Raw genomic sequence first — 12851 nt, forward strand, 5'->3', positions numbered from 1 at the left:
GAGTAACTGGATTTATTAAAATAAAAATGTGAAACCTGGTTTCTGTGATCAGGACAGGGAAGTAGATGAATTTATCAAACCAGAATTTTTAAATTTTTTTTTCTAATTTTTAATTCTAATCAGCTTTTTTGCCTGTGCTTTCATTCACAAATGAAGCCTCTTTATAATTCTGTCTCCCGCTGCTCAGTTTTCTAGTTTAGGGATATTTTTTGTACTTTGAGCCGTTCTTAGTGTGATAAAACTGAAAAGTAGAGATTTATGTTTGAGAAAATTGAGGTGATGTTTTGGATCAGTGGCGTGGGGGCGTTTTGCCATCATCAGCTGCCAACAGTGATGAGAGGTGAAAATATGGGAAGTCTGGGCCACAGGTTTGCTGACAGGAAATCAGCAAAAGGCTGCAAAGTCAGGGAATGAAGCTCAGATTGTAGGAGATTTTGTCTCTGATGTATTTGTACACACACACACACACACACAATCTTTGTTGTTGTGGTTTTCTTGCCTGTCTTCTTCACAGCTTCCTAAGTGCAAGTGTGAAAGCAGCTGAGGCGAGTGCAGGGAGACAGGAACACACACACACACACACACACACACACACACACACACACTCTCAGTGACACTGCTAACAAACCACCTCTTAAGACCTGTCAGCCCGATCTTCATCACCTTGAGGCGATTTGCATGTAGAGTGCGAAGAACACTCGGGAATCTGATTCTTTATATGTTTTTATTTGCACAAATGTGGAGAAGAAGAAAAATGGAAGAAAAATGGAGAAGGAAGAAAAAAAACAAAGTTCTCAAGCAGAGACAAAAAAATAATCCTGCAGTGCTTAAAAAATCCCATCCAGCCATCCAGAAATAAACACGGCATGTGGAAAAAAGGAAACTTTCACACGAGCAATAATGATATCACAGCAGAAGTCAGAGTGTGCTGAGGTGAACAAAGGTGTGTGTTCGCATGTACAGGTGTTCACACAGGAGGCGACCGTCTTCCCAGCCTTTCGCACCTTTTGGAACACAGTTGGCCTTTTTTCTTTTTCTTGCATAACTTCGCCGCTTTTGACGGCTTCGTCTTCTGACTGACGCTGTTTTGCGCTCGCACCTCGCAACCTGTGAACCAGTGGCATCATCCTCGGTTACTTTACTCAACGTTTTTTATTTTGTCGTTCAGTCTCGTCATCATTTCACTGAACTTGAGACTGTTCTTCGCAGTAGTAAGTTTGAATGAATTCTCATCCTCTTTTGCAGTAAATGTTTGCTTATTATGACAGAGCTTGTGACTTTTTAGTATTAATTTCTTTATTAATGAGCGCAGGTTAGCATCCCTTAACCCTCCCACACCAGAACTGGACACAACTGTATATGCCCCTTGCACACCTTAAATTCTGCCTGTTGGGGGAGCAGTAATTAAACAAATTAAATTAAGACACAAAGGTAGGAGAGCAGAGAAAGACGAAAAAATAGATTTTGAGGTTTAGTTTGGCAGTGATACCTTCAGGAAGCTGAATAAATTTCTCAGTTTCTTATCAGACTCAAGCTTTTCCAGTGTAGGAAAAGACATGACATCCTGAAGGCATCAGGAGATGGACAACCCGGTGCAGGACTTTGAACTGTCTGAGTCCAGGTCCACAGATCCACAGAGGAATGTGGGTCCTTTTATTGGTAGCCCCTTTCCACCCATCCTCGGCTGATTTAACGCCCAACTCCGGCTCCCGCAGAACATCAGGTGATACGAGCTGACTGTAGATCTGAGAGCTCCATGGACTCTGTTTAAGGTTTAGCTCAGTTTTCAGACTTTTTGTCAGGAAGCAAATAAAATAAAATGAAGGTTCACAAGCTTTGGACCTGCAGCTCATTAAAAGTAATCCAGATCAGTGTGGGCTGTAATCACCTCTGGCAAGTGCTGTCAGAGCGAAACACACATGAATATGCATGAGGTCGCTGGAGAAAATCAGTGATCATTGATTTATGTACGACTGAAACTGATACTGTGATGCTTTCCCGAAGCTCCCCGTTTTTGTTATTTCTCCTGTCGGTGAACCCGTCTTTCCCTCTTCCTGTCTGTCCTCAGCTGCTTCCTGTCCCTGCTCCTGGTGGCCGCCGTGGTTTGGAAGATCAAACAAAGCTGCTGGGCGTCACGGCGACGAGAGGTAAGTCGTCCTGACAACACATATTGTTTTATTGGCTTCTCCAGTTGATAAATTCACAACTGCCAAAACTCATTTTGCATTTAGTGTTTTGATTGAGTTGTGATGAAGCTGCTGTTCGAGCTTGACGGTTTTGATCACCGCACTGTAGAGCCGAGGTTTCACACTCCCGGTAAACAGATCAGGTACGATGTGGAGTTACTTTCAGAGGGTGGTGGAAGCTGAATCGCTGTGATGGGGTTTATTCTCCAGAGTTGAAATGTGTGAGCTTAAATGATGACGGCTTCCGATCGGAAAACAAAAAACAGAAGAGCATTCTGCCTCGACTCTGGTCCATCCAAGAGGATTTTTCACATCAACTTGCAAACGCCCTGTATTTACTTATTTAGATTTAAATCCAGCTTCCACCCTGGAAACGTCCACAAGCCTCTCGTGGGTAGAGAATTGCTCAGGACCTCAGGGTCAGTCCTCTTTGGAAGTCGATGGTATCAATTTGTGGATGTCACACAAATATAAGAAACAAAGATGAGACAACATGTAAACACTTGAGTGAAGATGCTGTGCACCGACTCAGATTCTTGGGAACAAAACATGAAGCCTCCATCCATTTTGTCCTTTTTCATCCTGTGCTTTTCAAGTGTGGCCGTTTTCCTGACAGGCTGGTATTAAGAGCCTATTAGATGCTTTTAGCCTTAGCAGGCTTGATTGCTGTGATGGGTTTTTTTTTTCTTCAAAACCACACAAAGAAAACCCTCATATTATATAAGCTGAGCATCATTCAACATACAGCAGCACAGATGTCGTCTGGTACAGAAGCAGAGCTCAACCTCCTTGTTTTAATAGCCCATTATGTTCTGACTTTTTGAATTTTGAAGGTTTGGTTATTTTAGGCTGTACTGCAACTTTCAGCTGTCAGAAATGGTACTGGGAAGGAAAAAAATGGCATCAGAAGATCTCTGCATGATGTTTCTTTCTAAATTCAACACAAGACAGAACAGTAGATGTGCAGCTGTCACATTACAGTCACACATGATGCTAATTTCAGTATTTGAAACTGTTACAGTCTACAGATGCTCAAAGTATAAGCGTATTAATTCAGAACCTGCTGATTTGTAGATCTGTTCACTAGCATTTATAAAAACCCACCGCACTCTACAACCGGAATTTCATTTTAGAAACCAGGATTTCATTTCAAACTGTCATCCATTGAAAGCACATTACTCAAGTGCAGTGACCATAATTAATTGGTCCTGTGGCACAGCACTGAGTCGACTGAAAAGCAACTCAAAAGTCAATAATGTTTTGAAAGGCCTGAGTGGAGGACCCCAAAGCAGTCTGCCAAACCGTGAGGGGCTCTGCAGGATCCACAGAGCTGAAGACCACAGACCATTTTCAGGTCTTCAATCAATTCTGGAAAATCAAAATCAACCAAAAGTATTCATTCATTCATTCATTCATTCATTCATTCATTCATTCATTGATAGGAGGAAAATGCTTATAAAACACTGAATATTGCGACACACTGCAGACTTTAAGCCTCAGTGACGTTAGCCCACTTTTTCAAACACACACACACACACACACGTACAGTGCTGACAGACTGAAAACATCCAGACAAAGCCCCTGTGTGATTGCTTTATGCCTCCTAAGATGACAGCAGCCACAACAGATTTGCTCAGTTTACGACTTTATTTTTATTTAAGTCATTGTCCAAGTAACTGTGACGGCATCTTATTTTGTCGGGGAAATGGGACAAGCTGACTGAAGCTGACGGTGTGGCACCAACTTACTGACATGTGACTGGTGCTAACTAGCAGACAGTCTGTTGGAGCTGCTTATAGCAAGGCTAGCATGTTTAGCTAACCAAAGTGACGTGGAAGCCGTGAAAATCCACTGCGAGTGCTTTTTTCCCTTTCTTTTTTTCTGCATATTGAATACCTGCTTCATGAAATGACAAAATGCATTTTCATAGTGTGTGTCCACAGGGGTTTGAACCACCATTTTGAATGAGTGGCTGAAGGGTTGTGTGCATGTTGGAGTGTCTGTGGGCATACACGCAAATGTTGTGCTTAATGCGAACCTTTGCTTTGCGCTCTTCGCACTCGGCGTGCCGGCTGAAGTGCCTTTTGGCTGTAACCTCGCCCAGGAGTGCTGTCATCGCCCTCACCTCTGGATGCCTCTCCACATCCTGCTCCCTCTGCTCCACTCTCTCCATCACACAGCCTCTGCTGTCCAGCTGGGCCCTCTACAGGCTAACCTTTAAACAAAATTAGCACTGCACCTTTGTTAAGAGGACTGGAGGCTACAGGAAACTGTGGGGTCAATACGAAACTCCCCAACACCTGGAAAAGCTTTTGGGTTTGGGTCTAAAATGCCTTTCATGGAGTCAGCCTGTTTTCCCCTAAAGTGGTCGTGAAAATATTCATTTCGGTCGGTGAAAGCAGTCTAAAGACTGTAAATGTTTTTTTTTTTTTCCATTCTATCAAAATGGAAATTAAGGTTTTTACATCCACAGTTTTACTTTTAAAGTCGGCATATTTTTGCTTCACTCTGCAAAAACATTCGCAGAGTGACATAAGCAGTGAGGTTGAAGATCCCATGAGGCACTTCTCTCTGACTGGTGTAACTGACCAACCGTATGTTGAGGTGTATGGGAGGTGTTAACCTACATCATGTTCTTTCTGAATTTACCACGATTTGATCAAAGCTCACACTGCACCAGGCCCCAGGACTACCTGCTTCTTGAAAATCAGCACGTGAATACTGAGACAGGGAAACTGGCTTTTAAATATGCAGTTTGTTGTACTGCATGTGTATTATATACGTGTATTAGAGGTAAACTGATTCATCAATGAACGTTTATTTCAAGAAATAAAAGTTAGTTTGATCAGTTAGCTTTGATAAGTTATTAGGTGCTTGTAGTCAATTGTTCAGTGAAGTACTGAATTGTTATTTATATGGTTATTTATTGCTTTGACTTTGATATTCAATTCAGAAGTTATCCAGTTTAGAAAAAGCCTTTGAAGATCCATCAGTCGACCTCTGACATGTATTTCATTAGATATTTCCACGTTATATTCCTTTCAGATTGACCTTGAACAGAGAGCTTGCTCTTAACGGCCCTTTTGAGGCACCTCAGCTGTGACTGAGACAGTGCGAAGTGAACTGTTTTCCAAAGACAAAACCTCATGCAGACAATAGAGCTACGGCTTTGAGACTAAACTGTCAGACAGTCGCAAAGCATCTTTTCAACACGCTGCTTACTTTCTGTGAAGAGTCCTAAAGCACAAGACAAGCCAGTTGGATGTCGTTACAGTAATTTGTACCAACCAGAAGTGCAGGTGATGTGACAGCGACACCAGCGCCGCAGCAGGCTTTACAGTCCAATTTTTGGAAATTCTGTCGGATCCTTTTGATGTTTTCATGCCACCATCATATTTAACGCAGAGGTGAAGATCAATTTCGCTCTAAGTAGATGTCCTGGCGTCGTCATTTTAGTCAAAGAGAAATGTGCAAACCGGCCGATTCATCGAGCGCAGCTACATTTAAGTCCGTGAGAGTGCCCCCTGCAGGTCAGAACAGCAGGTGGCAGCCTTAATGAGCCATCCATCCTCAGAGGATTAATATTTCCTTCTGAGAGGTGGCTGTAGTAAAATGCAGTGTGAGAAGAAACCCAGCTGCAGAGGGGAGTCCTAATAATGATGCTCCTCATCACATCCTCGTACTTCACAGTGAAAGTTGTAGCTCTTTAAACCCGGAGTAACGGGTCCCGCACAAAATCGGGACCGGGATCAACAGTAGTCCTATTTACATTTCTCCTTCCACTGTCGATGTGTTGACTAATGGGGAAAATGAACAGCAATGCAGGTCTGCAGAAGCCACAGAGGCATATAAAAAAACTGGTTAAATCCATTGAAACCTGTGAGAAGTGGCAGGGAGGGTGTGGGAGAAAGCCTGTTCTGTATCACTTTATGTAGTGAACACTCCTATCGCAGCTGTCGAGTTGCATTCAGGCTGTATCTCTTTTAGAAATGCTCATAGTGGGTTTTGGCATCCCGTGTCCGCCTCCCTCTGCACCCACTCCGCCATCGTCTGTTCACTAGTGCAAGATTCCCTCGTTATTTTAGGTACTGAAAAGAATTCTTTTACTGATCCAAAATGCGTTCACTGTTTCTGTAATTCTGACCCTCATCATCTCACGCAGTTTTTTAGATTGAGATTGGAAATGGAGGAAAGCAGAGGAAATGCGACGCCAACCAAACAATATTAGAAATCAAGAAATGGCCTGGAAAAGACTCTAATGTTCTTTCTGTGAAGTCACCTCATTTCTAGTTTCAGTTTGAGCAATAATCGCCTTGTCCTGCTCATGCGGAAACATGCGCACAGTCACACACAGCAGACCTGCCTTGGTTCTACGCTAACACAATGTGACACATAATTTCCGGAAAATAGAAAGCTAATCATGTTTTTCCATGAGGTCGACTCTCGTTACAGTCGTCTGATTCTTTGACACCGGGACTGTTGTGTTCTTCTCGGCACTGTCCCTCCAGGCTTCGCTCCCACATTCGTCCCTGATTCCTCCGTGTTACCCGGTGCTTGCATCAGCCGTACAGTGGCACACATTTGCAACTAATTATGCCCACGTTCACGTCACATCAGCCCTGTGCAGTGGGAAATGGTGGCCATTGCATTCTATGTGGTTATTGCAGGGTCACGGGACGTTAAGGCTGTGGCCCTCAGCCTTGTACTACTTACTGCTGGCTGCTTGTCATCTGACTTTAAGGAGTTTATTGTGCCGTCACAGTTGTTGTAAGTCACTCTGAGATGGTGTTAGCTTAAGCCCCAAAATGTCACTGTGAGCTCCTTTTGGGAAAGGCCGAAGAAAAACAGGGCTTGAAACCAACTTTTTGGACTTTTTTTTTTTTTTAAACCAGCCTTTCACCAAAGCTCTTTTCTTGAAACAAATTTGCCTTTTAAATTTTGACCCTCAAATAATATATATATATATTTTTTTTTTTTTGCTCAGAGAAGCAGACCTGCACTCTCCTCTCCATTTGGTAAGCCATTTTCATTGCACATCGACTGCTCCCACGTCACTGCTAACACGTATTGTGTGCACTGACAGAGCGGACTCTCGTCTTTTCAGTCATTGTGGGTCATTTTAAAAAAAAAAAAAGAAGGCCTGCTGTAAAGTTTATCCTGGCAAAGCGCACATCAGTAGCACTGGCGGCAACAGCTGGTTTCTTTGCGCCTTGTAAATCGGTGTGGCTGAGATGAGCAGTGCTTAGAAGGGAGCTGATTGATTTTGTGCACCTAAACGAGCACGCTGTTAACGCCCTCGTGCACGTGACCGAGCTCCGTGAGATGCTCTTTGTGTTTGCACCTTTGTAGTGTGGCAGCTAGCTTGAAGATGCTAACTGCCACCATTCATTGTTACTCTCCCATTGCCAGGTTATCAGAGAAAACTTGAAGCACTAAATGGAAATAAGTTTAGGGGTTTGTTTGAGGTTTTTCACCCACTGCGGTACCTGACACCTGCTGAGAATGCGGAGGATTTTTTTGGAACAACCCAGATCCCACCTGTTGGGGTCTGCGCTCTCATTTGCATGGATTTCAAAGTGTTCAGGTGCATGTTTTTCCTCATGTGTGTGTTTGCTGTGCATCTGTTTGCTCCAACGTGTATGTGCGTTTCTGTACTTTGTGAGTCTTAATCAAAGCCTTCCTTTGAGACCTGACAGTTCCTTTGAAGGAGCTGGAGCTGCCAGATGGCAATAGACAGAACCAACCGCAGCAGACATTTTGTGCCATTGAAGGCCCTGGCCTTTTAGTCAGAATGAGCCCCACTGCAGCTTGAGCGAGCCGCTGTCAATGCTGCTTAATTATTCCTGCAGGAACATTTGAGTACAGAAGGTCTCAGGTGGCTGCTGCTGCGAGCAGAAATAATTATGGCTTTTATATGTTCTCTTAGTGCGACTTCTGTGTTTACCTAAAATGTAGTTAATCATTAAAGAGATACTAATTCATCGGAGGAGGAGGAGTGCGACTTTGTCTTATCAGCAGCCAACAATTACAGCAAGACAGACAGGTTTCGGGCGCAGCTTACGGAGGCCTGTAGCAGACACAAGTGATAAAAGATTTTCTTTTTCTTTTTTTGAATAGAGATGAGCCAGCTAGCTAATTAGAGCAGAGATCCAGCAGAAGCTTCCCATGGCAGGCTTATATATCATGATGCAAAGTACTGTAATAATGGTACCACTTAAACATGCATATTTTATTTTTTTTTTTTATTATTCCTTAAGACAGAAAGTTCACTTGATTGTAGCACCAAACAAGATTTCAGGCCAGAATGTGGGTTTTGAAAGCCTGAATTTGGAGCACCTGGACATGTAAGAGTTGAATCATATGTACTAATTCATAAAGAGGCAGTAAAAAACAAGTCGTCCCGCTCTTTGAGTGACTTTGTGCTGCACAGGACAGGAAGTCTTTGATGTTCATCCTCAGTTTTAACAGTGTTCTTATATTTCTTATCAGTGCCTAACTCATACTCTTATATCCCCATGATGTCCCTCCTAACTTGCCGTACCTCCACAAAAATACCGTCATGATGGCAGCACGTGTGTTTAGCTGACACCTATCATCGCCCTAACGCTGATATAAATCCCCTGTAAGTTGACGTATATTAGACACATATTGCACCCTGAGGTATTGACAGAAATGCAGAATGTGATGATGTGTCTGCCGCGGCGTCCCACATGATTAAACGTGTTGTAGATTCTTTACACCACACCAGAGGCCGACCGCCAGGAACAAGGAGGGAGAGCAAGTGGCATAAACGTCTCCAGATACCCTCACATATTTATTGCCCCATTAAGCTGCCCCCCCTCCCCCGCCTCTCAACAACAACACCTCACCATCCCTCAGCGATAAACGTTAACGTCAACCAAGGTGTCGAGGCTCAGGCCTCTGCTAGGAATACCTGCCATTATATCATAAAACGAGTGGAAGGCTGCTCAATGGCCTGTGGGGCGTAAACTTTGTTTTTTCCTCTGATCACATGTTAGCTAAGGTTATGGGATGTTAATGAAGTGATGCGCAGCGGTGCACACACACACCCCTGCTGGGAACGAGCTGCCACCGTTTCACTTCCTGCCTTTGATGATTCTGTGAGTGAAAGTAGACGGTCCACACATAAGTTTCCAAAGAATGGGAGCGGATCAGAGCAAAGACCTGAGGCCTTAACAAGGCGGGCGGCTGTGAACCCGCTGCTCTCTGAGGCAAGACTCCTCACTTTAAGTGTATTAGCCTGCAAGTTCACCTGCTTTCTGTGTTTTTCAGCAAGTGACAGTTTTTGTATCCGAGTCGAGTTTATGCATTAATGCATGAGAGCATTTGATTACATCAGTGAACTGCCCACCTACCATCACTGCTCTCTCTGATTAATATCCGGTTAGGAACACTGAAATGAACCTCTTTAAGTATTGTAATGCTCGAAGCCTCTGTCAGGGATATTCCTCTAATGCACTTTTACACTAATATATAAAAGAACAAGACCCCCCTCCCCCCTGATTCATCAGGGGAAGTTGGGGAAAAATCCAAATAAAGCTTGCTGTTACCAATACAGAACTCCCCACCTGTTAATAGTTAATTCACCTTCGTTTCAGTATCAAGTAAATTTTATTATGTGTACTTTTTTCATTGTAGTTTTTATAAGCCACATTTTGTTTTCCCTTCAAATGCTGACGTGATTTTACGTTTCATATCTACAGTCCTGTTTATCACTGATACACGGACCAGTGAGCTCGTTCACCAGTAGCCAAATTAAAACATATATCTCCTCCAGGATGTTCTCTTGCCATCCGATTTGGAGGTTCATGTTGAATCAGAACTGGCAATAAATTTGTTCCTCCACTGCGTCCTTGTGCGACTGCGAACTGCTGACCCTCGGCTTATTTTTTTTTGGCCGAGTGCCCGTGTCACCGAACCTCCTTGTCTCGTGCCGTCGACTCCTCACTTGTCCGCCTCCATCCGTTCCCACCACCACTGATGGTTTGACCTCTAACTGGGCCATTGCTGACCCTGTCTGCAGCTCTCTGCAAACCAGACAGCTGCTGCTGCTCGGTAGCACATGTATGTAAACGCACACACACTCCCTCCACCTCCTCTTCACTAACATGCTCTGATACACTCACACACAAACCGTCAATATAATAACTTTATTTCACCAGGGAAGTCCAGTCTCCTTCATTCGAGGGCACTGACTCAAATCAGCACAAAACAACACAACCAATACCACAAAAGTTTCAGAAAATATAACTTAAAACAAGCAATCAACAATAATCACCGTGATTAAAATCTATGGTGTAAAATTTATTAAATAACAGAAGTCGGAATACTGCTGAGCTACACACAATTTAAGGATATACAAGGTACTGAGCAAATGAATGAAACGGCTCTCAGGATCAGTGTGTCTTAGTCCAATTTAATAAAATAGTTGATGAACATGAGCAGCTGGATTGGCTCACCCCTACTTTATGAAGAATCTTTGAGGCCTGACATAATAAATTTCAGCCAAATTAATAATGAACTTCTGTTTCTGTGTTTCTGAATACACATCGTTGGAGCAGAAAGCAGAAGCAGATTCCAAGAGGAACCATAAACTGTAGTTTCCCACTTACTTTGGTATTATGAAGGGGCAAAGACTTCTCAATAATAGCTTTGTAAATTGGAGTGTCACCTTTGAGGGCCTGCCCACCCTGTCATTTGGGTTACCTGACCATTATGAAGTCCCATCAGTGTATCAGTCCCTTATCAGATTCAGTTTGGCTCAGCTAAAATAACCAAAACTGAATGATTCTGTTAACATCTCTAATAAGAATCTGCTGCGGGCTCACATAGAAAATAGTTGATGTGGTTGTTTTGAAGTGTGTTAGATGGCACACAGTGTGTAGCACCTTAAGATGGTCTGATAAAATATTAATATGAAACACGTGAATGAGATTTTAGGAGATTTCGATGGCTGAAAGTGACCCAGTGAGCCTCATTTTTAAATGAAGAAGACCTGTTTTGATTAGTTGATTGAAGAAAAAAATTAGTTGCCAACTATTCTGATAATCGATCAAAAATGTTCAACATTTGCTGGTTCCAGCTTGTGCTGAAAGGTCAGGATTTGCTGAAACTGAAAAGTCTTTGGGTTTTGGACAAATAAAAAAAGTAATTTAAGAACGCCACTTTGGTTTCAGGGAAACTTTCAATAAACAATTTTTAAAATAAATTAATTGACATTAACCATCCTAACACCAAAATAAGAGAAACAAGGAGTTGCAAATTCAATGGAAAAGTTACTGGACTTGTTGGAGCTGAACAAAGACAAAGACGTCTTTGTAATCAGTCAGCTCTCATAAGTACTCACAAATTATTCTCATAAACTCACTCGCGCTCAAACACACATTAAACTTTCACCAAGTTTGCTCACACTCTCCTCGCCTCATGCACGCCGCCTCACATGCAGCGAGGTCCACAGCAGATGGTTCAGTGTGAAAGCGCAGTAGAGTGGGAGAGATTGGCTCTGGTATCCTCTGAAAAAGCGGAGTCCTGGAAAACAATGAAGATATCCGTGAGCACGTAAAGCTCCACATCAGATTAGTTTCCAGAATCATCCATAATGATAAGGAGGATCCCCTCACCAGCGTGTCAGCTCCCGCCTTCTACTCTCCTGTCCCAGAAGCAGATGGTTGGATGTGAATGCAGTTCACACATGAGCAGGAAAGAAAGGAAAAAACAATCTTTCCACCTTTACTTTGCAGCTGTTGCCACCTTATGAAGCACCTCTCCATGATGCTCTGTGATACATTAGAATTTGAGAATCGTGGGGATTGGCTGGCTCTGTGCCTCTCCGCTTCTGCTCTCCTGGAGTGTTATACCACACAGTCCAGAGGGTGGATGTCTGGATGCATCCCTTGATGGTGCTTGAATGCACAGGACCTAAACCTGATATGCCAAATGGACAAACAGATGACGAAATTGAACTCAGCAGAGTTGGAAAACCCACTTATGACAACCTAGTTACAAGTAGTAGGACCAGACGTACAGTGACAGGGTCTGTGTTGCTGTAAGAATTAAAGAATATCATTAAGCTTCTCCAATAGAAGTAGCTGGATGGTGTGAGCTGGACTGGAGACTTCAACATATGTGCTTTGCAATAGTAGTTTTTGAAATAAACATAAATAAAAGGTATGAAAACACAGATCTTCTCAGTCCTCAGTCCTGACAGTATAATGCATACAGTTGAATGTTTTTGGTCGGGTGCCTGATCCATGTAACTGTGCTGTATTCTTGGTGACTGGACATGACCCTTGTGTCATCAGCAGTAGCAGGGATTGTTACCGAACTGTGCTGGGATGTAATGTTGTTTGGGTACAAGAAGAAGAGCCGGTGCTGCCCGACAGCGAGTACGGTTTTATAGTCTGAGCTGTTATCAATGAGCACAGTGATGTTGGGCTTCACTGTGTGTTGGAGTGTGTGGTGAAAGCTGATCAGATACTCAACAAAAAGGACCACTATGAACCTACAGAGATTCTTTATATCTGATTTAACTACAAATCCACAATTTAGGCAGCATTTCCAATTATCTGATGAGACAACAGGTTTGTTGGCTTAGAGGTGTAACAACAAAGCGTTTTCCTGTTGTTCACAGTCTGAAGACATGAT

General features: G+C 43.0%; 1 protein-coding gene across 1 annotated transcript in view; it reads left to right on the forward strand.

The window, feature by feature from the left end:
* Positions 1-12851, forward strand: part of atrn (attractin) — a 107990-nt gene that overhangs the window by 68564 nt on the left and 26575 nt on the right. Inside the window, exon 26 of the mRNA XM_046412331.1 lies at positions 2069-2147. Within this exon, the coding sequence (XP_046268287.1) occupies positions 2069-2147 (79 nt within the window). The remainder of the gene's footprint in view (positions 1-2068; positions 2148-12851) is intronic.

Source organism: Scatophagus argus, chromosome 15 (assembly GCF_020382885.2).
Source record: "Scatophagus argus isolate fScaArg1 chromosome 15, fScaArg1.pri, whole genome shotgun sequence".
Classification (NCBI taxonomy): Eukaryota; Metazoa; Chordata; class Actinopteri; family Scatophagidae; genus Scatophagus; species Scatophagus argus.